Source organism: Lygodium microphyllum, chromosome 19 (assembly GCF_053477565.2).
Source record: "Lygodium microphyllum isolate KBCC chromosome 19, Lygodium_microphyllum_v1.1.10, whole genome shotgun sequence".
NCBI lineage: Eukaryota > Viridiplantae > Streptophyta > Polypodiopsida > Schizaeales > Lygodiaceae > Lygodium > Lygodium microphyllum.
The window spans coordinates 5,112,540-5,134,997 of NC_141153.1; the positions used below are offsets into that span (position 1 = coordinate 5,112,540).

A 22,458-nucleotide genomic window follows, 5' to 3' on the forward strand; every position below is an offset into this window, starting at 1 on the left:
AAAAGACTAAAGGGTCTAGTTGCCATGTCTTCTCCTGAAGGCCAACCACCCGGATCCTCTTCCATGAAAGGACAGCTATCCCCTCGTCTTGCTGCCCTCTGTCAAGAGCCAAACGCCCCCTCTCCTGCATTGTGAAAAAGGTCCCTGGTGGAGTGCCACCCACTCTTCCTGCCACCTGTAAGGGGATGCCTGTTGGTGAAAACTTAGCGGCCCATATCTCCCCGAGATCTATCGGCTCTTGGATCGGGGGAGCAAGCCACTCTTGAGGTATCACTGCGTCTATCTCCCTTCTCCTCAGCTCCACTCCTCGCTGGCAGCCTGATGCTTGCTTCAGCACCTCCTCGTCCGCCATCCTGTACACCTCCTGCCGCCATGTCCTGATTGTACAAGCTGAGCCAGCCTCCCAACCAGCCCATTGGATGTGGGGGCGCTCGCCGGTTTGTGCCCCTTCCCGGTCCTTGACCTGGGGGTTCCAAATCACCGGCTGACGATCTATCTCCTCCTAGCAGCTTGGGGGGCTCTAGATAAGGGCCTTACGGAGGCCTTGCCACACACGGAGCAAGCTGCGTAGGAAGGGTGATCTGGGGGGGTTGATCTGGGCTGTCATGAAGATCCATCTCAGGGACGGCCTCCACTCACCGCCAAGCCTCGGTCTACAGTCATGAAGACCCTCCTGCAATAGGACCTTCTAGGTCTGCCCTCCCGGTGTGAGGCCGCGGACAACTAGCTTGCCCAGGAGGGCCATACTCTGATACTTTGGGTCTATGATCCCAAGCCCTCCCTCTGGCCGATGTCGTATAATGGTCTCCCACGCCACCTTGGCCTTGGAATCCCTGGAGCCGTCTTACTCGGATCAAAGGAAATTCCGCACTAGGCAGCGAAGTTGTATTACGCAAGAGGAGGAGAAGCACCAACACGAGGTGATGTACCAGGCCGTCGCTAGGAGGGCCTGGTTAATTACCAGGGCTCGGCCGGCTAGTGAGAGGCGAGCCGTGCTCCAGTAGGTCAGCTTCCTCCGAATAGAATCGAGGACTGGAAGAAACTGTGGGTAGGAGTGATGTCGAGTCCCACCTGGAACCCCAGGTATCGAATGGTTTGTCCTCTGCTCACCCATCTAAATCCCAAGTGCACGCCCCACTCCATGCTAGAGTCCGGGTCTGTGAGGAAACCAACCGACTTTCGCTAATTGATTTTTGCTCTCGCTGCAGTACATAACACCTCAAGAGCCAGCCTCACTCTCTCCAGCATCAATTCGTTGTCCTTTATGTAGAGTGCTGTGTCATCTGCATACTCTGAGTCTAACAGCTCGGTCTCCTCTCTTACTGGAAGTCGGAGGCCATGTAAACCGCTCACTCGTAACCTGAGGAAGTGAGACATCGCCTCTGCAAAGAGAAGGAACAAGTATGGGGCTAGGGGGCAGCCCTGTCGGACCGATCTCTCCAACCGAAACTCCTCCCCTCGTCTCCCTCCTATGAGAACCCTGTTGGTGGCCGATTTGTAAAGTTCGGAGACCCCGGAAATCCAAGCCTGGGGGAAACCCAACCTCACCATGGTGCCCTCTAGGAAATCCTAGTCCACCCTGTCATAGGCTTTCTCAAAATCCAAGAGTAGTACGGCCTGTCTTTGCCCACTGTACTGGGCCCACTCTGTCTCCTCAAAGAAGGTGAATACATTGTCCAGGATGCTCTTATCCTGGACAAAGCCTGTCTGTGTATCATGGATGATATCTGGAAGCAAGGGGCGTATTCACCTACCAATCATCTTTGCCAGTGCCTTATAGGCCACTGGCTGATCGATCTCCATTGGGAAAGCTCCAACCGGTTTCCCCCTTTGGGGAGAAGACTGATAAGGCCTGCTGATAGACTCCCTGGCATCTGTTCTGAAGTGAAAATCTCCTGAAAGGCCAACAGTAGGGGGTTCTTCACCACTTCCTAGAAGGTAGTGAAGAAAGCCTTGGAGAGGCCATCCTGTGCCGGGCATTTTCGCCCGTCCTGTGTATGGAAAGTCTCCTCTAATTCCTTCTCTGTGAAGGGGGCTAGGAGGGAGCGTCCCATCTCCTCTGTGAGGAGGGACAGAATATTATCCCAGACATGTTGTCTACATCGCTGTCCTCTAGCTGAGGCTGTCTCCTGCTGGAAGAGGCGACTATAGTAGTCAGTGGCAATCTCCATCACCTCATCTGGGCTAGAGCGGGTCCTTTCATACTGATCTCGGAGGCTGCGTATCTGCTCTCCAGAGGTGCGAGGCTGGTGTACTTGAAAAAACTCCCTGCACATCGTGTCCCCCTCCCGCGCCCAGAAAGCTGCTGAGGTGCGGAAAGAGAACTCAGAGCGCTTGTCCTCTAGGCCCGCAATGGTTGCTCGCGCACGCACCTCCTGTGCGTGGAGAGTGGGATCCCCTGGTGCCACCTGTAATAATTTCTGCGTGGCTGCAAGGTCCCACCGGAGTGCTCTCTCCTCCTCCTAGCTCTGTTGCTTGGCCTGTATGCAACTCTTGGCAGATTCTGCTCGACTCAGCTAGGGCCTCTGCAACCTCCTCTGCGATCTGGCCCCTCCTACCCCACTCTCTGGTCCAAATCTGCTCTATCTGTCTTGTGTCCTCCTCCCTCCTTTAGATTGAGTCAGGGATCTGATAAGATCGTGAGTCTAGGGCAGATGCTGGGGGATCTAGTGTCAGGAGAAGCGGGCAATGATCCGAAAATGTGGTGCTCGCCAACTGCCCAATCTGGCCTCCCCGAGAGCCTCTCCACTCTCCCACATAAAACCTGTCCAACCGCTCTAGCAGGACTCCACCTAGCCGCCTGTATTCCCAAGAGAAGTCCAGTGACCTCTCCCTCCTATGGAAGGCAGGGTCTCTACAGGCATCGTGTGCTCCTACTTCCTGTAGAAACACCTCCCATGCCTCCTCTTCTCCCCGGCCATGCCCTGGTAGTTTTTCCCTCTGCCCTGTTGGTCCTCCAAAGCCTCCAGGTTGTTGAAGTCTCCTCCAACAATCCAGGAGTCCACCTCAGGGAGTTCTTCCGTGATCTCCACCCAGAACTTGCTGCGTGCCCTAACCTCCGTAGGGGCATAGATATTAAGGGCTCCAAGGCATGAGTCCCCAATATCCAATCTGATCCATAGCACCCTCCTTGCCACTATTGTCCCATGGTCTCGAACACAAGCGGTAAGACTCGGACCAATAGAGGTGTATATGTCTCCACTCCTACTGTGGGCACTTATGGCGTGCTCCCAGTAAGTGTGCGAGCTGCCTGGGAGTACCTTCCCTATCCACTGGGCCTGGGTGGGGATGAGCTTGTGCTCCTGTAGAAGTAAGATATCGATCTGTCCGGCAAGGACAAGCTGCAACTCCTGCCGAACAATCAATTTCATGGAACCACGTGCCCCACTGTAGTGGAGGCTCTTCACATTCTAGGATGCAAGATGTAAGCTCATGGGAAAACCTGTGGCTGCCCGAACAGGCATCTGTTCGGTGTGGAGGCTGCTGATGATGAGGAGGAGCTATGAGGCACGCAGGTACGCTTTGCCGCCGGTCTGGACGGCGAGCTCCATTCCCCCATGGTGGCCCTTGGCCGGACCGACGGGGTGATAGAAGTTCCAGGTGGTACTATCAATGCATCTATCAACCGTGCTGAGAGTCCAGACTCTGTGCAATGGTAGAAACGGGCCGTGTGTGCCAGGGGCCACGCAATCACATCCCTCGGAGCTCTCTACTGTGGAGGGGCTCAAAAGATAATGCTCAGGTGAGGGACCTCGACACCAGCCCACCAATTAATGTCCATCATGCAACCAAGCCACTGCTGTGCAAACAATGCTAGTCCTTCTCCCATCCACTGGGAGGTGTGGTTTGCCACCTGACTTTTCAACTCTTTCTCTATCTATGTCATTGTCCACTCCCCTAAGTGAGAGGACTGAAGAAAAAAGGCGTAGTTTGGTCCATCCGGTGGTGCTAGTAGATGGACCTTGCCTCTCCTTAACTTACGAACCACGAAGATCCCCACCTCTAGAGGTAGTGGGAACTCTTCACGCTGCACAACTCTCAAGTAGGACCATGGGTCACTATGGAAGAACTCCTGTGGCAACAGGTGTGCTTGTCTCGGGAAGGTGTGTTGGGCGGCCGGGTTGGATGAGCTGGTGGCTATATGGGAGGGGGAGGACTGCTGGTGCGAAGAGGATGTAGACATGTGTGGCTCATCACCTCCTGTGGGAGGCGAGGGAGTGGGTTTGGGAGGGATTGCCTGAACCAGGTGTGGATCAGGGGAGGTGCTTGGTACGGGAGGTGGTGGGGGGGAGGATGATTGGAGGGATGGTGGGGTGGACGGAAGTACATGGCAGCATGGGGGGGGTTGGAGGTCCTGGAAGTGGGGGGTTGTGGGCCATGGTCAGTTTGGGGGGAGGGGGGGGGGGGGACCTGGGATGTGGAGGGAGGTGGGTGTGGGGACTCATGAGAGTTAGTCTGTGGCGTGGGTGGTGGATGTGGGGGGCTGCGGTCCTTGCGGGGGGGGGGGGGGGGCAAGAGGGGGTTGTGGAGTGCTTTGTCGAGGGGGCGTTGCACGCCCACCTGCTCCCTGCTGCAGAGGCTGGGTCTGAGACGCAAGCTGCGCCCCCCCCCTGTCGTCTCCCTCTCTGTTGTCTCTGGACCCGTGTGAAGCCATCAACGTCCACCTAAGGGCCTATCTGGGTGGAGCCACCTTGGCTCCGAAACGCATGCAACCTGCAGCTTGATGCCCAAAGTTGTGATAGTGCAGGCACTGCCTTGGATGCCCCGTCACAATGACCTGCTACCTAAAGGAGTGCCCGCCCGCCTCAATCTCTAGGAACTGTGGGATATTCTTGACCTCTTTCACTGCCACCCGTACCTTTGGGACTCCTACAGCTGTCACTACATCCGCAAAGGATGCGGGAAGGATAGTTGCGAAAAGCCTTCCAAAGTCTTCCACCAACTGGTGATACTCAATCGCCAGGCCGGGGAAAAGAAGAGTGACCGGGTGCTGAAGAAACCTGTTGTGGAGTGCAAATGCCTCCACAGTAAAGCCCATGTATCAAGGGACCATGTGTATGACCCCCTTCGTGGACGCATATGGTGAACTGGCGAGTAACTCGCGAGCTGCGTCCGTCGAGCTGAGCCGGACCATGAAGATCCCTTGGCCCAATAGGACTGCCTCCTCGATTTGCGCTATCTCGATGCGCAGTGTGGAGTGTAGCCAGTCCTGAAGCTGGGCCCTGGTTGGGAAATGTCCTACCACCTGATCATAAATCACTATTTCCATTAGCTCGGACGGCTAAGAGTTGTTCCTCAGAGAGGATTACACGTAAGGTGTTTGAGTGGGGGGCACTTGTTGAGTGGGTCGGTGTCTGACCAGGGGTTTCCGTTGCGCGTCCCTACTGAGAGGACTAATAATCACGTCGCGATGCTACTTGAGGGGGGGGGGGTTCCTATAGATGGAGGGAGCAAGTGGAGGGTAGGGGAATCGATGGCGAGGGAGGGCAACACTGCTGTGTTTGTTGCAGATGGGTCTAAGGTTGTGGACAGGGGAAGTGCGCCAGAGGGGGGGGGACGACGGGCTGGATGATGGCCAAAGCGGGGCGACGGGTAGGGCGGGGGCGGGGGGACAAGCACGGTGGGGGGGACGAGCAAGGCGGGATGATGTGTAGGGCGGGCTATGGGCAGCGATGGGCAGGGCGGGGCGACGTGCAGGGCGGGGGGACGAGCAGGGCAGGGCAACGTGTAGGGCGGGCGACGAGCAGCGATGGGTAGGGCGGGGGCGATGGGAAGGGCAGGGCAGGACGACAGACAGGACGGGCTATGAGGCGGGGCGACGGGCAAGGTGGGGCAGAGCGGAAGGCTGGCGGGGTGACGAGCAAGGCAAGGCGACCGGCCAGAGGCGAGGAAGGAGGGGGCACCAGCGCAGGCGACCATTAGGGCGGGCTCGAGCGTGAGGGAGTAGTTGGGAGGCGGGGGTAGCAGGCGACACAACGGCAAAGCTACTGATCCACGAAAGCAACCCTTGCATTAACTCAACATTGGTTGTGGCATTGCAAGCTCTCCATTGACGGGTGTGATTAGGGTAAGCTAATCGAGGGTCTCTGATGTAGACTCGGTATCATCGACGAGGTCCAAAGTGCTTGAGATTCGAGCACTTGTTGCATGAAGTTTGACCAAGTGGTGAAATTCAACCCGTTAAAGCGAGTCTTATCCGTGAAGGCATGCTTGGCCATTGCAATAGGAGTGGTAGTGTTAAGAGATGGAGAAGTTGTGTAATGGGGGTAGGGGGGATATGGAGGATAGGGAGATGGAGTGGAGTACACTTGGGAAGTAATCCCAAAGTGCCCACCATGCATACAAGAAGGGTGGATAGTGGATCCAAATGTGCACAAGGGTAGATTGGGTAGGGGCATGCTAATCGCTTGAGAAGCCCATGGTGGAGGGATAGGGACACGAGAAGAGAATGGAAATCCCTGTGTAGGAGTGACCCAAGGGATATGTGACGACAGTCCATAAGCAAAGGATAGATATTCTTGCGTTTGAAAGGCCATGTGGAGGGTTTGTGTGTGTTCGGGGGTAGTGAGGGGAATTCCCATCACAATTGTCCCAGAGTGGAAGGATGTGGTGAAGTGGGGATATGTGGAAGGTAGAATATTTAAGGGTGGCATTTCCCCTCATGATGCACCAAGAGGTGGAGTGAATGAAGGGTAGGTAGATTGTGGGATGGAGAAATAGAAAGTGTTAGGAGCAGAGATGGAAGATCCAACCCCTAGTGTGCTTTGAGCGGAAGTGGAATGTAATCCAAGATTTTGGAATGAAGATTTGAGTAGATCAAAATGGTGAGAACATAGTGATGGGATGGGAGGGAGTTGAGAAGTGTGGTTTACTTCTCAAATGAAATAGATGATAGAGATATACCTTACAAAGGGTATTTGCTTGAAGTGCCTTCTCTATTAAAGTTTATATACTAAAAATCATCTGGATCTTGCACACCAAAAGAAGAAACAGAAGAGGGTTTTGGCTCATATAACTCAAAAGGGTTATATGAACTTGACACAAGGCTTGGTTGAGATAAAGGAGATGGATCACCAGATGTACCGAATGTCATGGTCCCTCCAAGATTAGAGAGATGGCCAGTCTTACCAATTGGTCCAAAACGGAGTAGTAGCACTCGTTGGAGGAGTGTAAACTGAACTATACATGATGCGCAAGTCCTCCTCAAACTCTTCATGTGTAAGATGACCAAAACGAGAAGAATAAGATGGTAAAGGTCAAGGTGTGCCTACCTTCTCCTCGAGACCATAATACCTTCTCAGAGTCTTCAATGATGGAGAAGCCTGATAGGGTGTCATAGGATCCGAAGGTGTATGAGATAGTACAAGTCAGAATCGAGTCGCATGCGAGTCTCGCACAAAGAATAGTCTCCACAATCACTGTAGGATACTCTTTAGAAGAGCACTGGCTCTAAACCATGTGAAAATATGCTAGGGTTTAGGGTGAGGAAACACACCATGTATGACCAAGGCAGAAACACAAAGACCCAGACAAAGACAAGCAAAACTCAAACCGTAAACACAAAACACAAAATGCAAAATGCAAAAACTCAAAACTCAACCACAAAGACAAACAGAGAGAGAAGAAACTCTGAAGTGAATGAATGTTGTAAATGAATGTTAGAGTGTACAGAATGCCCAAGGACAGAGCAATGCAGTGTCGGACAGAGTGATGTCCACCGGAGACGAATCCCTAGTGTTGTGACCACCATGAAGACCTCGAAACAGGAAGGGGATGGCTGAAAACGGGCTGCCTAGGGCTGGATAGTGATGGGCTGTGGTCGATGATGGCTGGACAGTAGATGCTAGGTGACTGATAGCTGAAATTTGCATGGTAGAGTGAGAAACCTGCACAAAAGTATTAGGCTAAATGGTGGACAGCTTGTCTATTTATGGATGTTGAAGCGTGCCCCAAAATATGAGGATTTTGGGAGACCATTGAAACTCTCTCCAGCCACGTATGAAATTTGTGTTTTTCATTAATTAAGCATGTTTTGGGGTTTTTAAAAGATGCTAATCAGTTGTAATGTGTGTTTAAGTCAACACATTGGCCTCTTGAAATTCTTTGAAATCCCCAAATTTCAGCTACTAAATTTCAAGTTCTACGTTTCAATTTCTAAGTAGTTTTCCCAAGGCTGCTAGGAGGGTTAAGCAGTAGAAATTATTCAATTGCACACTCTTGGGACTGAATTTGGTGAAGATCTCTTGTGGGAAGTTGTGAATTGGCTAAGAGAATAGAGAGGAAGCTAGAGAGAGAAATTTCAGAGTTTCACATCCAAAATTGGCTGAAATTAAATGTTGCCTGCTGTGAATGGATAATCTACTACAGCCCAGCATCAAGAAGAGCCTCACATGTAGTCACCTGGCCTTGTAGGCCCCAAACTTTTTGTCACCTACCTGTAGACAGCCTATAGGGGCTGTCACTTGTTTGCAATGGCCTCTTGATCGGCTTGCGGCAGCTCTTTGACAACCTTCAATGGCTAGGCTGATCACCAATGACTAGAAAATTGCAGCAGTAACTCTCTCTCTCTTCCTTTCCCAATCTCCACAATGTTGGAATGAGGCTCCACGCATATCATATAGCCTTTTCCTCACTTGCATTGAAAGGTTTTGCCAAGTGTCAGCCTTGTAATTGCATTTTAAAGCAATTTTCAGCCCAATTAAATTAAATTTCAGAATATTAATACTGAAAAGTAATTTAATTAATACTAAAAAGTTATTATTAATACTGAAAAGTAATTCTTACTTAGAAAAATAATTATATGAGCCAAAAATTAATTTGGCTAGGCCAATTTGTCACCCAAGTATTCTTGAGCATTTATTAACCCTTGAACTGACATTAAGTAATTAATAAATGCCTAGTTCATAATGTCACCATTGACGTTAATGGCTAATAAAATGATCTAGGTCAAAATTTGTCCACCACGTACGACCTAGTATCTATCAAGTACAAATTAGTACAACTTTTACCTTTGACATTCACTAGTATCTCAAGGTCCTTGGGCCGTCATTGTGAAATAAATAACTAGCACATCACATGTGCTCCTCACATTTGCACTTTTGATTAACACTTAATCAAATACTAAGCAAAGAATCAAAATTTCATGTCCTCATGGCAAGCTGAATAGTAAATGCATGCAAATTTGAAGATGTCAACATAGTAGGTGATAGGGATTAATAGAGGCTGGAAATGGTGATTTAGCAGCAGATGCCACCTATCTAATGTGGACAACAAGTAGGAAACAATTGCTAGCAATGGAGGAGGTAGGGAAGTAGGCACCGGTTGTAGACAGCAGCTCGAACTAGGATATCCTCCGTAATCGAGGTGTTTACAGAGCAAAGCCATGCGCCAACAATGTGCAAAGCAAGATAGGGTTCAGTGGTGGGTAGCCTTTCTATTTATAGATGAGTGGATCCTTCCAAGCTAGGTTTTGGCTTATGGGACACAAACTCACTAGCAACACCTTCCCTGTTTAATGAACGTTTGGTAATTTGTGTTTTGGGGCTGTAATAAAGAGCTAATCGGTTTATAATGCATCTTTTAGCTCAACATGCCTGAGTCAAATAGCCTAAGAAGGTAAGAATAGAAATACTAGACTAGCCTAAGGATGTACTAGCCCAATGTACTCTAAGAATGGAAATATGAGACAAACCTAAGGATGTACTCTAAGAATGGAAATATGAGACTAACCTAAGGATGTACCTAGCCTAGGTGCTGCTATACTATTTTGTTCGCAAGAGAATTAAAACAGCATATAATGATGCTCAAGAGAGCTTGATAAGCAGTGAATGTTTGATCAACCTTGGCAGGACTGATGCTGTGAGCTTTAGCACCCTAGGCTAAATGCAAACCAATGGTTTTGATATAATGGATGCATGAAATTGGCCTATCATTGCTTTACATAAGAAAAATATACTTGGGGTGGTATGAAGCCAACATCTCGAACATATGTTGGAAGGAAGAATTGCCACTTTTTCCTTCACCATTGTCTTGTCTTTAGGTCAACAGTATAAGATTCTTGGATAAATATCTTGCACTATAGATTAGTCTATAGTTTGTGCTGACCGAACCAATCAAACCTGTATTTTACCAGGGAGTATATGCTTCGCCTTCCAAAGACATGGACGATTCTTTGAACGTAAGGATGTACATAAAAAGGTGTAAATTTGTCTGAATGGTTCCTGTACTATTGTAAGGTGCAGATCTTATGTCACAGATATTTTGCATTTCTACTAGATTGAAAACACCCTGTTTCATCATACTAGCAAGTGCCACAATTTCATCTATGTCATCATCCCTTTTCATGGTTTTTGAAATTTTTGTCTTTTTAGGAGCCAGCTCTTTACAATTTAACATCTCTACCAGAAGTTATATGCAGTTCTATGTGAGATTCATGAAGCTGTGTTTTGGATTCTGCTTGCCACCAGTGCGACTATCTAATGAGCAACTCATGCGTTCCCTTACCACCAACCTTATATTTCCTTGTAATTGTAATTTTGTTCTTTGTTATGTATTCTGATGATCCTTGTGAAGCATGCCAAATATAAGGTTGTGACACATATCTTAGCATAGATTTTAAGTCTTAACTGCCTGTTTATGTTGTGTGAGACTACTTCTTTTGTAAGAAGGTAACACTTAAGTGAGCTCGAATTGAAGCAATCTGTCAATGTGCAGGTTAACTACTACATAATTGTCCCAACATCTGATGAATATGCACAACTTCTGCAAATGCCTGCCACTATCAGTGGAATCATTATAGGCTCCATGCCTTTGTGTGCCACCATTTCTGCTTTTGTTTATAGTTGGTGGTCCAATAAGTCTTACAAGGCACCTCTTGCAGTGAGCACTTTGCTGTTGATAGCTGGGAATTTTCTGTATGCTCTGGCTCTCCCTTTTGATTCAGTATGGTTGTTGCTGCTGGGCCGTGCTCTTGAAGGGTGAATTCTCGTACACTATGCCTTTTTGATGTATACAAGCTTCCACTTTCTTCAGAAAGTTGTTGTGTTCAGTAAGTACCAGTGTAGATTAATTTTTGGATATTCAGGTTTCAATGATTTATCAGGTGCAGGCTTCCTTTAATAGAGATTCATTTATAGGTGCAAGTTTCCTTTAATATATTAGGGCTAAAAAATCATGATGTAAGCTTTTATGTTCCCTTTAGGTGAGAAACTGCATGATATTTACCAGGGTTCAAGATTATGTATATGAATAGTAATGCAGGAAATGAACCGTTTTACCTGTTGAACATAGCCATATGGAAACTGAACTTTTCCTCTCGTGAGTTCATGCATGTGCATGGCTCAGTATATACCACACACATATGAGAACATGCACTCACCACCACCACATGGCAAGGACGGCTGTGTGGGGACAGAGCAGTAGAAGCAAAGGAGAAGCAGTAGGCAGAGCTGGAAGATTAGGTGGGGAAAGGGTCTGAAGGTGCAGATGACTGGGCATAGGTGGTGGGCAGGAGGAGAATGAGGAGGTAGGTGTAGGGTGGCGGGTGGACACTCCTGGACAGAGCTGGTAGATAGGGCAGCATGTTGGGCACATCAAAAAGCCAGATGGCGGCCAAGAGAAGGATAGCAGTGGGGGAAAGGCTTGGGTGCAGAGGAGCAGGCTGTTGAGCAGAGGCAGGATGACAGACATGAGAGGATGTCACCAGGTAAGACAAGGGTGGTGAGTGGGAGAGGGATGGTGGCAGGATGTAGGTAATAGGTGGCAACACACGGCCAAGTGCGTGTGTAGTATAGGGTCAAGCTTCAAGTCAGCCACACGTCTTTAGCCAATTGATATGAGTTCAGCTGGCAACTTAAGTCTATCTAGTCAAAATATCATTTGATTTTTTTAATGACTACGAAAATAACTTCGTGGTTTCGATGTTCTGAGAGTTTTTGGAGAAGTTTGCTGAGTTTTTAAGGGGACCCACGTTTTTTGTGTCCTTACCATCTGTAGAGGTATTTTCAGAGCCTCCAGAGAATCAAGTTTTCAAAGAAGTTTCCTCTGCTCCAAGAGTTCCCAAATTAGTCGAAATCCTCAAAGAAGTTTGTTCTGTTCACAGTCCCAATAGAAGTTTCTAGGGTATTTTGGGTTTTCTGCATACAACTTTGGATTGTTGGAGACATTTGGTGATTTGAATTTTCTGCAGAGAACTTTGGTTTCCCAAAGAGATTCAATGATTTTGATTTTGTAATAGAGAGCTAAGGATTTCTGTAGAGTCATTTTAGTGTTTTGCAACTAGTGTTTCACTGTTGCAAGTTTCATGAAGCAAAGCTTCTCTTGGTGGCCAATTGTCAAGAGCTTTGGCCATTGTTGTTGTTGAGGATGGATGACAATTGCATTTGTCTTTGCTAGAAAGCCTCCTTTATCTAACAGTCTAGCCTTCCTTAAGCCTTGGTATCGAATTTGCATCCTTGGAATTGCCAATAGGAACCGAGTGGGGTTTCTTGCAAAAGATAAGAGGGCACTTTTCCTTTAGTTAAAGCTTCTCCATAGAAGCTAAGACCTGAGAATTTTATGGAGGTACCTCATGGGTTTCTACATAATTTCTAAGGGGAAAGTTTGGGTGGGGAACTTGTGAGTTTTTTGTAGAGACAAAGGATGATTTTCTAGAGGACTTACGTGCAAAATCTCCAAGGGAAAAGTTTTGAGGAAAACTTCTTGAGACTTTTCTACAGAGATAGGGGAAGAATTCTTGAGGATTTTCTTTAAGGTAGAAGATGAATTTAAAGGGCTTCAAGTGGGACTTGTACCTATCTAAGCATAGCTACCAAGGGAGAGGGTGCACTAGTTGTGGGTAAAGCAATATTGATCAAGTTCGCAGATTGAGGAGTTTGAGTATTTTTGTTCTTGGAGTGCTCTCGAGTATAATGATCTCAAGAACTTGGACAAAACCGATATGGAGGAGTGTCTTTTGAAAGGGTGCACCTATTTTGATAATGCGCACACTCTCCACACCTCTAGCACAATACGGGACAATCAAGGGATATTGCAAGGTACTCTTGGTCTTGTGGAAGGGGGGGCAGGTGAGGTGGCATATACAAGCAAGAATGCAATGGGTAATTGGGGGGGGAAGGGGGGGGGGGGGGGGGGAATTGGTGGAGGATGGATAAGTTGGAGGGGATGCTATATAGTAGGAGACATGGGTATGTGGAGGAAAAGTAGTATGGGTTTGATGGAATCAAAGAACTTTAGAGGGAGTAGAATAAGGAAGGAGAGGAGGTGCGAGCGAATGTACTTGTGGGAGTCATTTGAGGCCCTTGAGATAGTAGCATTCTCACTTCTCATGTCCATCTTGCAACAATAGAAACTACCATAATTTCTACCTGAGGCACTCACTTGATATACCGTTATTTTTGGCAATGGATACACTAGGGAGAGAGAGTAGTGGAGCTACAAGTGGTTGCAACCTTTGAGCTCTAGATCTCTTTCCTTACAAACTCTATTGCACATTGCTCTTTTATTTGGATTCTCTTCATTTTTAAAGTGTGCAATCCCTTGTTGATTGTGCAACATCATTGGTAGTACTACAAGATAGAGGTAGAGAGATACCAAGTTACAAGGAAGGCTTGGAAGTGTTCTCAATTGTTACTACTAATTGCTGGAGTGCATTGATATTGGCCAATGCATCCAAAGTCTCCTGAATAGGTAAGAGGCTATCCACTAACTCTTTGGCTTGGGTGATGAGGTTGGGGATTGTGTCTTCTCAATATACTAGAGAGATTTAAGCTCTTGGATGATGAGATCCTCATGGTTTTCTAGATGTAGGCCTTTTAAAACTAGTCGCAATATACTCGAGAGAGTTAAGCTCTTGGATGATGAGATTGTCATGGTTTTCTAGATGTAGGCCTTTAAAAACTGGTCGTTGAGATATATCAAGTCCAAGTGAAAAAGTGAATTTCTAGAAACTTGTCCACAATGTTTGCCAATGTAGAAGGAAAGAGTGTGAGGAAGCCATCTCCCTACCCCTCTACTTTGATATAGGCTTTGGAATCATTGAACATGTTACATGGTCTTTAGGATCCTCTATGGCTAGTCCTTTGAATGTGGGCTACCTAATGTTTATTTTCCAAGTGCCTTGTGGAGATGATCGGGGCCCCCACTCCCAAGCTAGTGCTAGTTATGTCTTTCTTAATTGTAGTTTGGCGAAGATGAGAACTTCTTGAGACTTGGGTCTATTAAAAACTTGAAGAGGAGTACAAAAGTGGGAGGAACTACCTTTGAGGATTTGCGAGAGCAGTTTGTATGCAAACACTTGAAGAATGTCTATCAGTCATGTACCTCAAAAAGCCTTAGCATAGTAGGTGTCCACAATACAGGTGAGTTCCTCAAAGGAGTATGGTGTTAGAGATTAGTCATCCCCTAGACTAGCGTTTCTTGTTATTTATTTGGGCATTTTCAGCAGTCACAGTGTACAGGCAAGGGTAGTGCCATGTGGCAGGTCAGATCATAGTTTTTATGGGGCTATGTGTAGCCAGTCGGCTGCATTTATGAGGCCGCCTATTGGTTGGCCAAGTTTCCAGGCTGACCTGCCTATTTTTTTTCATTATTTTGTGATATTTATAGTGCTAGTGCAGCTTGCCTTCCTCATCTGCCCTATTCATTTCAGCATTCATTGACTACAGATTTTTTTGTTCCTCTGTCTCTTTTCTCTCTCCCTTTTCTCTCATGTTCATTGTCTTTTAGTCTTGTCCATACGCTTCTGCATTCGCTGCACTCTGACATGGTATTAGAGTAGTGTAGAAGGGATGATTGATTGTGGGTAGACCTGATCCAGAGGATTCTTCATGACAAAAGTTTGTGTTTACAGCCTATAGAGGCTCAAGTAAAGAGGTGCAACTTTGAGAAGGAGTCAAGTTGCTGTTTTTTGCAGGTCTTTGTTGTTCGTGAAGGAGAAAAGGCTGCATTGTCAGCCTTTTGCTGCAAATTTTGAGTTTTCATTACCTCGGGCAGGTGAGACTCTTTGAGGACAAACTGAGGAAGCCCTAGCAAGCACCGGCACCATCCGCAAAGTCAAAGGGGGCTATCCTTGTTTTTATGCAGGTCATTCCATTTACAATGTCAACCGAAATTGACACATAGTTTTAGGTTATTATGGACTGTAAGATCCCTATATTGCTGGCTCTTCCTTTAGATCAAAAGCTTGATGGGGAGAATTTCCACATTTGGCATGTAATGATGCTTGCCATCTTCGAGTCTTATGATTTGGCAGAGCTCATGATCGAGACTATAGACTACCCTATAGCTTGCGATGCCTCCAAGTTTTTTGTAGATAAGAAAGTCAAGTTGATGAAGGTACTAGCATATTAAGGCAAATTGAATGCCCGCATCCATTCTTTCCTCTTTCTCTCTTGCAATCTAGTTGTCACTCATTCACATCAAGCACTTGACCATGGCTCAGGAGATATGGCTGGAGCTTGATTCAATGTACAATTTGATGACCGTGATGAAGTGTCTATAGAGGCTCAAATGAGGACTTTGAGTCATAACAAATCTTCTTTTATGCAGGAGCATGTCAATAAGCGTCGGCAATTGCATATGCAAGTCTAGAACGCAAGGAAGGCGATTATCTCGAAGGACATGGCGATAACTCTTTTTTCTTAGTTATCGCCCTGATTCAGTGCATTCTATTTTGCCTTGATTGCTTCAGGGCGGACAGAGACCTGTAAGTGGGAGAGTTGGTTCTATGGTCTTGTACAAAGAGAAACAACTCAAAGGTTAGAATGCTCTTAAGTTAGAGTCTTTGATTAGTTAGTATTCCCAACAAAAAGGGAAGAAGAACAACAACAAGAAGGACGAGAAGTCCAAAGAGGACAAAGCCAAGGAGCCTACTTGCCATGTCTATGGCAAGATAGGTCATTGGAAGAAATATTGCCTTGACAAGAACATGACACCAAAAAGGAGAAAACTACAAAGGAGTTAGGAGTAGTGGTTGCTCCTTCATTTGCATTCCTCCATTTGGAGGTGATAGAGGATGTTCCTCCAATAGCGACCAATGCAGCGATAATGGCCCCATAGTCTCATGAGTGGATTGTGGACAGTGGTGCTTCCCGTCACATGACCCGTAAGCGTCTGATGCATGGGCAAATCCTTATAGGTGATAGTTCTTTAGTCCCTATCAAAGGCAAGAGTGATATGGAATTGATTCCATATGGAAAAGGCGGTGTCCACACATCAGAGGTGCTCTATGTGCTGGGTCTAGGGTATCATCTACTTTCAGTGAGCAAGATATGTGCTCTTGGTTTGACAATTGGGTTTGATAAGGACTCTTATGGAGTTCTTGATGGTGTATCTTGATAGGTTCTTTGTGTAGGACATGAGGAGAATGGAGTCTACAAGATGTGGTTTTCTTTTTCCTTTTCTTCTCTTCTTCTTTCTCCACAGACTCACGGAGCTTTGGCATGCTTGGTTTGGCCACCTCAACTACAAGTATCTACTTGTGGTCAATTGTTACATTGGTTGCCAGAGATTGGGATGATCCACCGGCCATGTGTATCTTGCATTCGTGGCAAACGACATAGGGATGCTATTCTGAGCAAGGTTTCTTGGCATGCTAAGGAGCCCTTGGAGATTGTTTCCACGAACTTATATGGATCCATGAGGACGAAGTCTCTTAAGGAGAGTTTGTATTTTATACTAATTGTTAATGGTTTTAGCAGGATGACATGGGTCTTGGCCTTAAAGTCCGAAGCATTCTCACATATTAAGGATCGGTTGATCTTTGAAGAGAACAGTTTTGGCAGGAAACTCAAGATCTTGCGTGTTGACAAGGGACGGGAGTTTGTGTCCCACAAGCTAACTTGTTTTTGTGCAAATTGTGGCATTCATCCTTGTTGGACTCCAGACACACTCCGTGATTAAGGGATTGAGGAAAATCTTGAGGAGTAGCAACCGCAGGATGGTCTACAACGTTCTCGAAGAAACTAGACACACACCACCAAGCTTGTTTGTACTAACTATTATTTGATGATGTGCCATGCAGGATAGGGAGTCCACCTTTGTGAAGGAGGCTTTGTAATCCCAATATTGGAAGGAGGCTATGGAGCAAGAGTTGGATTCTATTGAGTGGAATGGCACTTGGGATCTTGTGCCTTGGCTTGTTCAGAGGAAGATGATGGTGTTAAATGGGTCTATAAGACCAAATATCATTGTGATGGCCTATGAAGATTCAGTAGTGGTGGATGCTTTCCGCTACAGGTAGTTTATTGGGTCCTTGATTTGGCTTCTTAAGACTCAAGTGGATTTGGAAGTCAAAAGGGCTTTGAGATTTGAACAGCCAGACTAATCTAATACATATAGAAAGCCACCTTCAGTGCCCTCTCACAATCATCCCTCTCCCTCCTTGGGATACATTAGGAGTGCCACTCCATTGCTATAGAATAGGGGCATCCCTGCTCCATGCCAAAGCATGCACTGGAGGAGGCTAAGTGTCATGGGAGATCAAAGAATGCCACAACTCTCATGTGCGAACCCACCAACCAAACACTGGTCCAGCCTAGCCATGTCATAGGAGAAGTCACGTTCCCTCCCTAACATTAATCCATGATCCAGGTCCATGTGAGGGATCAAGGGTTGGTGTAGCAACCTTGAATGATCAGTCCACAATCAGCATCGAACTGACCACATAATCAAGCGATCAGTGTAGCTAGTTCTGTGCTTTAGTGTGTTGCTGTTTCTGACTGATTTCATATCAGAACGTGATGTGCTTTCTACTGGTGGAGCTGCTGAACCTTGGGTTTCCTTTTACTGTTCATTTTTCTTAGTATTCAGTAGTTGTATTCTTTCTCTTCCCTTGCTTTTTCACATATTGGGAAGGTGTGTTAGATATTCTCCATCTTACCCCTACCATGGTACCATTGGACTAGATTAAGGGGCGGTGTCATTGAAGCGAGCTTTGCAAAATGTGTGGTCTCTTGTTAGAAAGCCTTCTACCCAAACCTTTCATACTCAGCCACCTGGTAGCCAAACTCATGGAACTCAAGGCACTAGTTTGGCTGTGTGATAATGATAATGTGCTAAAAGATTGAGCTATCACACTGCCACAATCTCTATGGTAGAGGGGATCCCACAAAGGTCCACTACTGCCACCTGAACCTTCAGGACACCTGTCTATAAAAAAATAACAGGTATGCTTTGATAGCATGTCAAAATAAGTGACGGTGCAGAGAGACAATAGGGTGTCTGATGACGGAGGAAGAGGGGTGAAGAATGATTGAAGAGTGGTGGGGGTGGTTAGTAAAGAATGAATGAAGTGACTATCTATTTATAGGCATAAGCTGTCTAGGGTGGCGCACCATTGTGTGGGCGCCCACTAACAAAATGGCCAAAAAGTGGACACTAGCCCTTTTTGGGGCTGTCAGTTCGAAACCCTAAATGAAGTGTGTAAACTGAAGAAGTGGTTTCTCAACACTATCTTGTCATGAGATTACCAATGATGCCGGAAGTACTGCACAAAAGAGGTGCCCAAGTTGTCCATCAGTTGCCTGTGCTCCATTATCAAGCCTGGCAAGAGGAGAGTGAGAGTGACTGGATAATGACTGCTAACGTATAAGTTGCAAGCCTGAACGTGAAAAATTTGTCACTCTGCTTTCAGCATATATTTTTGTGTGGGAACAAATAAGATGTCAATAATTAGACTCTTCTTTTGAGCTTGAAGCTTCTTTCCAGCTTGCGTAATTTAAAGTAGCCAAAGAACCTTGCAAGGTGCTACATTGTTAAGGTTGTGACCTTGAGCTTGTAATGTAGGTGCCCTTTTCAGATTCACTTCTGAAAGGATCGAATAGGCATTTAAATTTATGGTGGCTCATTATTTACTGAACTGGAGGTTTTGAAGCATCTGCATCTTTTTGAATTGGACTGCCGCTTGATTAACTAGAACTATAAAGCATCCAAGCATAACTTTCTTGTTGAATGAAAATTGTCATGTTTAAGACCATCTCAGTTTTCTTTGGCATGGTTTGATTGGTATGTTAGATTCTAACTCTTTTTTTGTTTATTCATTGTATGCTTGCTTACAGTCTAGGGTGTGCAAGGGCTGTAAATCGGAGATATATTGTGCATGAAGTGCCTGTTTCAAAAGTCAGAAACTTCTCTGCAGCGTTTGTCAGTGCCAGTGCTTTAGGAATGAGCCTGGGACCCGCTTTAGCAAGTGTTTTGGATTATATCGATTTTGAGGTATGCCCATGAAGAACTTCAGCTTGCCTAATCTGGAATTATTAGATGCGCTAGAAGTTTTAAAGGTTAGCAACGATCAAATAAATTGCAGTTATTTGAATTTGTGTGCAGGTCTTTAACATTCAGGTGAATTATTGTACTGCTCCAGGATGGCTTTTGGGATTTGCGTGGGCTCTTTACCTTGTCCTTGTATTGATCCTTTTCAAGGAACCAAAGAAACACCCTGATCCCAAGCATTCAAGTTCTCAAAGTTCCAAAGAATCTGTCCGATTACTCTCTAACCGTACTGAAGAGAACTCCGAGGAGTCCTCTTTAACAGATTCTTTACTCGTCAAAGTTGAGGATGACACACACGAACATGGATCATTGTTAGACAAAAGGAAGATGAGCAAGGACTCATCTGGATCCATTTTAGATGTTCTTAGAGATATGACATTGCCTATACAAATTTTGCTTGCCATTTACTTTATGCTGAAATTCGCATCAGAAATGCTTATTTCTGAGGCAACACTAGTAACGACCTATTATTTCAATTGGAATTCTAGCACGGTAAGAAATGAATCTTGAAGTGATTGAATGAGGAGGTTTTTATTACAAATTTAACATGGCTGATCATCAAGAATGATAACGGTATACACATCACACTCTAGCAAGTTCAAGTACATGACAGGATGGATGTTTTTGTTGATTCACAGGTAGGATTTTTCCTGTGTGGCCTTGGTCTTACTGTACTACCCAGCAGCGCAGTTGTCGCAAACTACATTAGCAACAAGTTTGAGGAGAGGTACTCTTGCCACCACGTCAGCACCCTTTTTTCCTTTCATTGCAAGCGCTGGATTTCAATCTCAGACTGCATGGTTTTTAATTGGCCTTTGTTTCACTTGCAGATTGATTATTTTTTGGAACATTATACTAACTGGAATAGGGGTCTTGGGGATTTTATCCTACCGCCCTTTTGTTGAATACACACAAGCTCAATATATTATTGCATCTATCATAATATTCATTTCAACAAATGTGCTTGAAGGTATAAAGCTCATTCAGACCCCATTTATTCAAGCATTATTTATGTCCATCCCTGTTTGAGATCGCTGCACTTCAAATATGCAGGTGTAGACATGTCATTGCTTTCAAAGATGATGTCACCACGGCTTTCTCAAGGCATGTTCAACTGTGGTTTTCTGTCCACTGAAGCTGGAACAATCGCTAGGGCTATAGCAGATGGTGTGATCACCATGGTGGGTAGAGGAGGAATGCAGCATTTTCTTAACTTTACCATGCTTCCTACACTCGCAACAGTGGTAGCCACAGCAATATTCACTTGGGTGGGATATTATTCACTTTATTAGTTAGGAAGCAGTAGCATTGTTCTTTGATCTTTAATGATCATATTTTTTTGAAGGAGGCCATTCCTCCAGGATATGTAGTCTTGTTCACATGTTTATCCTTCAATCTACTTTAAAACCTGTTTCCCAATTTTGAGCATAGATTGGGACTTCCAATCTATTTAAGAAGTACCTCATAACTTCTTAGGATCTTCTGCATATTTTTGTCTCAATTGCAAATGGACTCCTCATATAAGTCTACCATCTTTAGCATAACACGAACAAGGATAATACGACTTACATACGTGACTCCAACAACTACTACTTAGCTTTATTGTGAATGGACTGTTTACTGAACTTCACAAGTCTGTAGAACATCTTTTGGGCTACAATAAAACACGATCACACTATTGCACACCAGCATTGCCCTCTCGTGTGTTTTTTCCTTATTAATGTTTGGCTTTTTGCTTATAGTTTGGTTTTATGTAGCAGCTGATACACATAGCTTACAAGATTCAAGATTTAGTATTTACTACTGGTTAGCTGGTGGACTTCTTGTAGGATTTCGACAATGCAATGATCAATGTGTTCAACTAGTTACAGGTACTTTTCATGTAGATATATAGAAATATCTACAAAGGGCATTTTCACCAAGTACTCAAGTAGAAAACAATATAGCATTCCAAAAACACGAGAAAGGAATCACAAACTCGGCACAGTTGTGGTGGTGGAAATGATTTCCATTGAAGGAGTCGCCACCTTTTTGAGATCACACTAGCACAAACCATGAAACTCGTTTCTTATATTAACAATCCTCGAACATGGCCCAGATGACCATGATTACATGAGATGGAATAGAAAATGAATGCATCGAGTGTGTGCTAGATGTATTAAAGATAATAAGGTCCATACTCGAAAAATGAAACCCCTTCCTATCCTACTAATTGGGTAAGAAATAAAGAGATGAGTAGGAGTCTCATCCCATGTGGTATAGGAGATACATATACCATTGATAAGAAGCCTCCATAAAAAAAACGTTCCCTTGCTAAGGAAGTCTAGACCTCTAAAATTGAGGTGACCGATCATAACACTTAGCTTTACTATCCCATGAAGGCCAAACTTTATTCAGTCACCATCTCTTATCCCCAGCCAGTACGATATACTTAATTGACCAATCATTTCTGGAGATCATTTGGAGTCACAAAAGCCCAATCCAACCAAGAGGATGAAGTTTGAAATGCAAGTAGAGGAAAATGCTATCAAAGCCCCTCCAAGATGGTATCAAATTGCTTTTGATCCTAAGAAACCCAAATATTGATAGAAACAACGAAAATAATAAACCCAAGATTGACCAATAATAGCATCATCTTATATGGTTCTCAAACCAAGTCATACAATCATATCAAACCTTTATCACATTTTGTGCACCTATCATGCCAATCAAGCAACCTAGATGTGACCATAACCTTTGCTTGCAAAATTAGTCTCTTTTCTAGATTGGCATGAATTGCAAGAACCAAAGTGAAGGATCTATTGTCAAGAAGCAATTATGTGTGAAAGAAGAAAATTCTAGTCTTTTGATTTCACTTGTGAAGCTTAGGATATGCCACTAGGAGGCATGGACTCTAATGCAACCATTTGAAGGATGTTGGTGCTCATATAAGAACTATAATAGGTTCAATCTACAAAGATGTCATATATAGATATATCCATCGAATGCCCCTTTGCCATTTATGTAAAAGAGTTGGCCATTAGTTTGATGCATCTATCGTAGGTGCTTGAATGGCCCATCCCTTGGTCTAGGGGTTGCATATTAAGAGAATTTCATAGGGATCAAGGGAATATTCTCAATGTTATGTCACTAAGAGTTATGCTATCTAGACATATTTCATTAGGCCAAGAGGGCCATTTTATTTCCTTC

The 22,458-nt window shown here is 45.3% G+C and overlaps 1 protein-coding gene across 4 annotated transcripts in view; it reads left to right on the forward strand.

The window, feature by feature from the left end:
* Positions 1-20,874, forward strand: part of LOC148019514 (SPX domain-containing membrane protein At1g63010-like) — a 94,275-nt gene extending 73,401 nt beyond the window's left edge. The window contains exons 6-11 of one of the 4 annotated variants that reach the window (XM_087701006.1): positions 10,714-10,976; positions 19,056-19,212; positions 19,324-19,761; positions 19,908-19,996; positions 20,100-20,239; positions 20,323-20,874. In XM_087701006.1, the coding sequence (XP_087557132.1) occupies positions 10,714-10,976; positions 19,056-19,212; positions 19,324-19,761; positions 19,908-19,996; positions 20,100-20,239; positions 20,323-20,561 (1,326 nt within the window). In that variant the 3' untranslated portion in view covers positions 20,562-20,874. The remainder of the gene's footprint in view (positions 1-10,713; positions 10,977-19,055; positions 19,213-19,323; positions 19,762-19,907; positions 19,997-20,099; positions 20,240-20,322) is intronic. The other 3 variants (XM_087701004.1, XM_087701003.1, XM_087701005.1) reach the window with 3 other exon arrangements.
* The last annotated feature ends 1,584 nt before the right edge of the window (positions 20,875-22,458 follow it).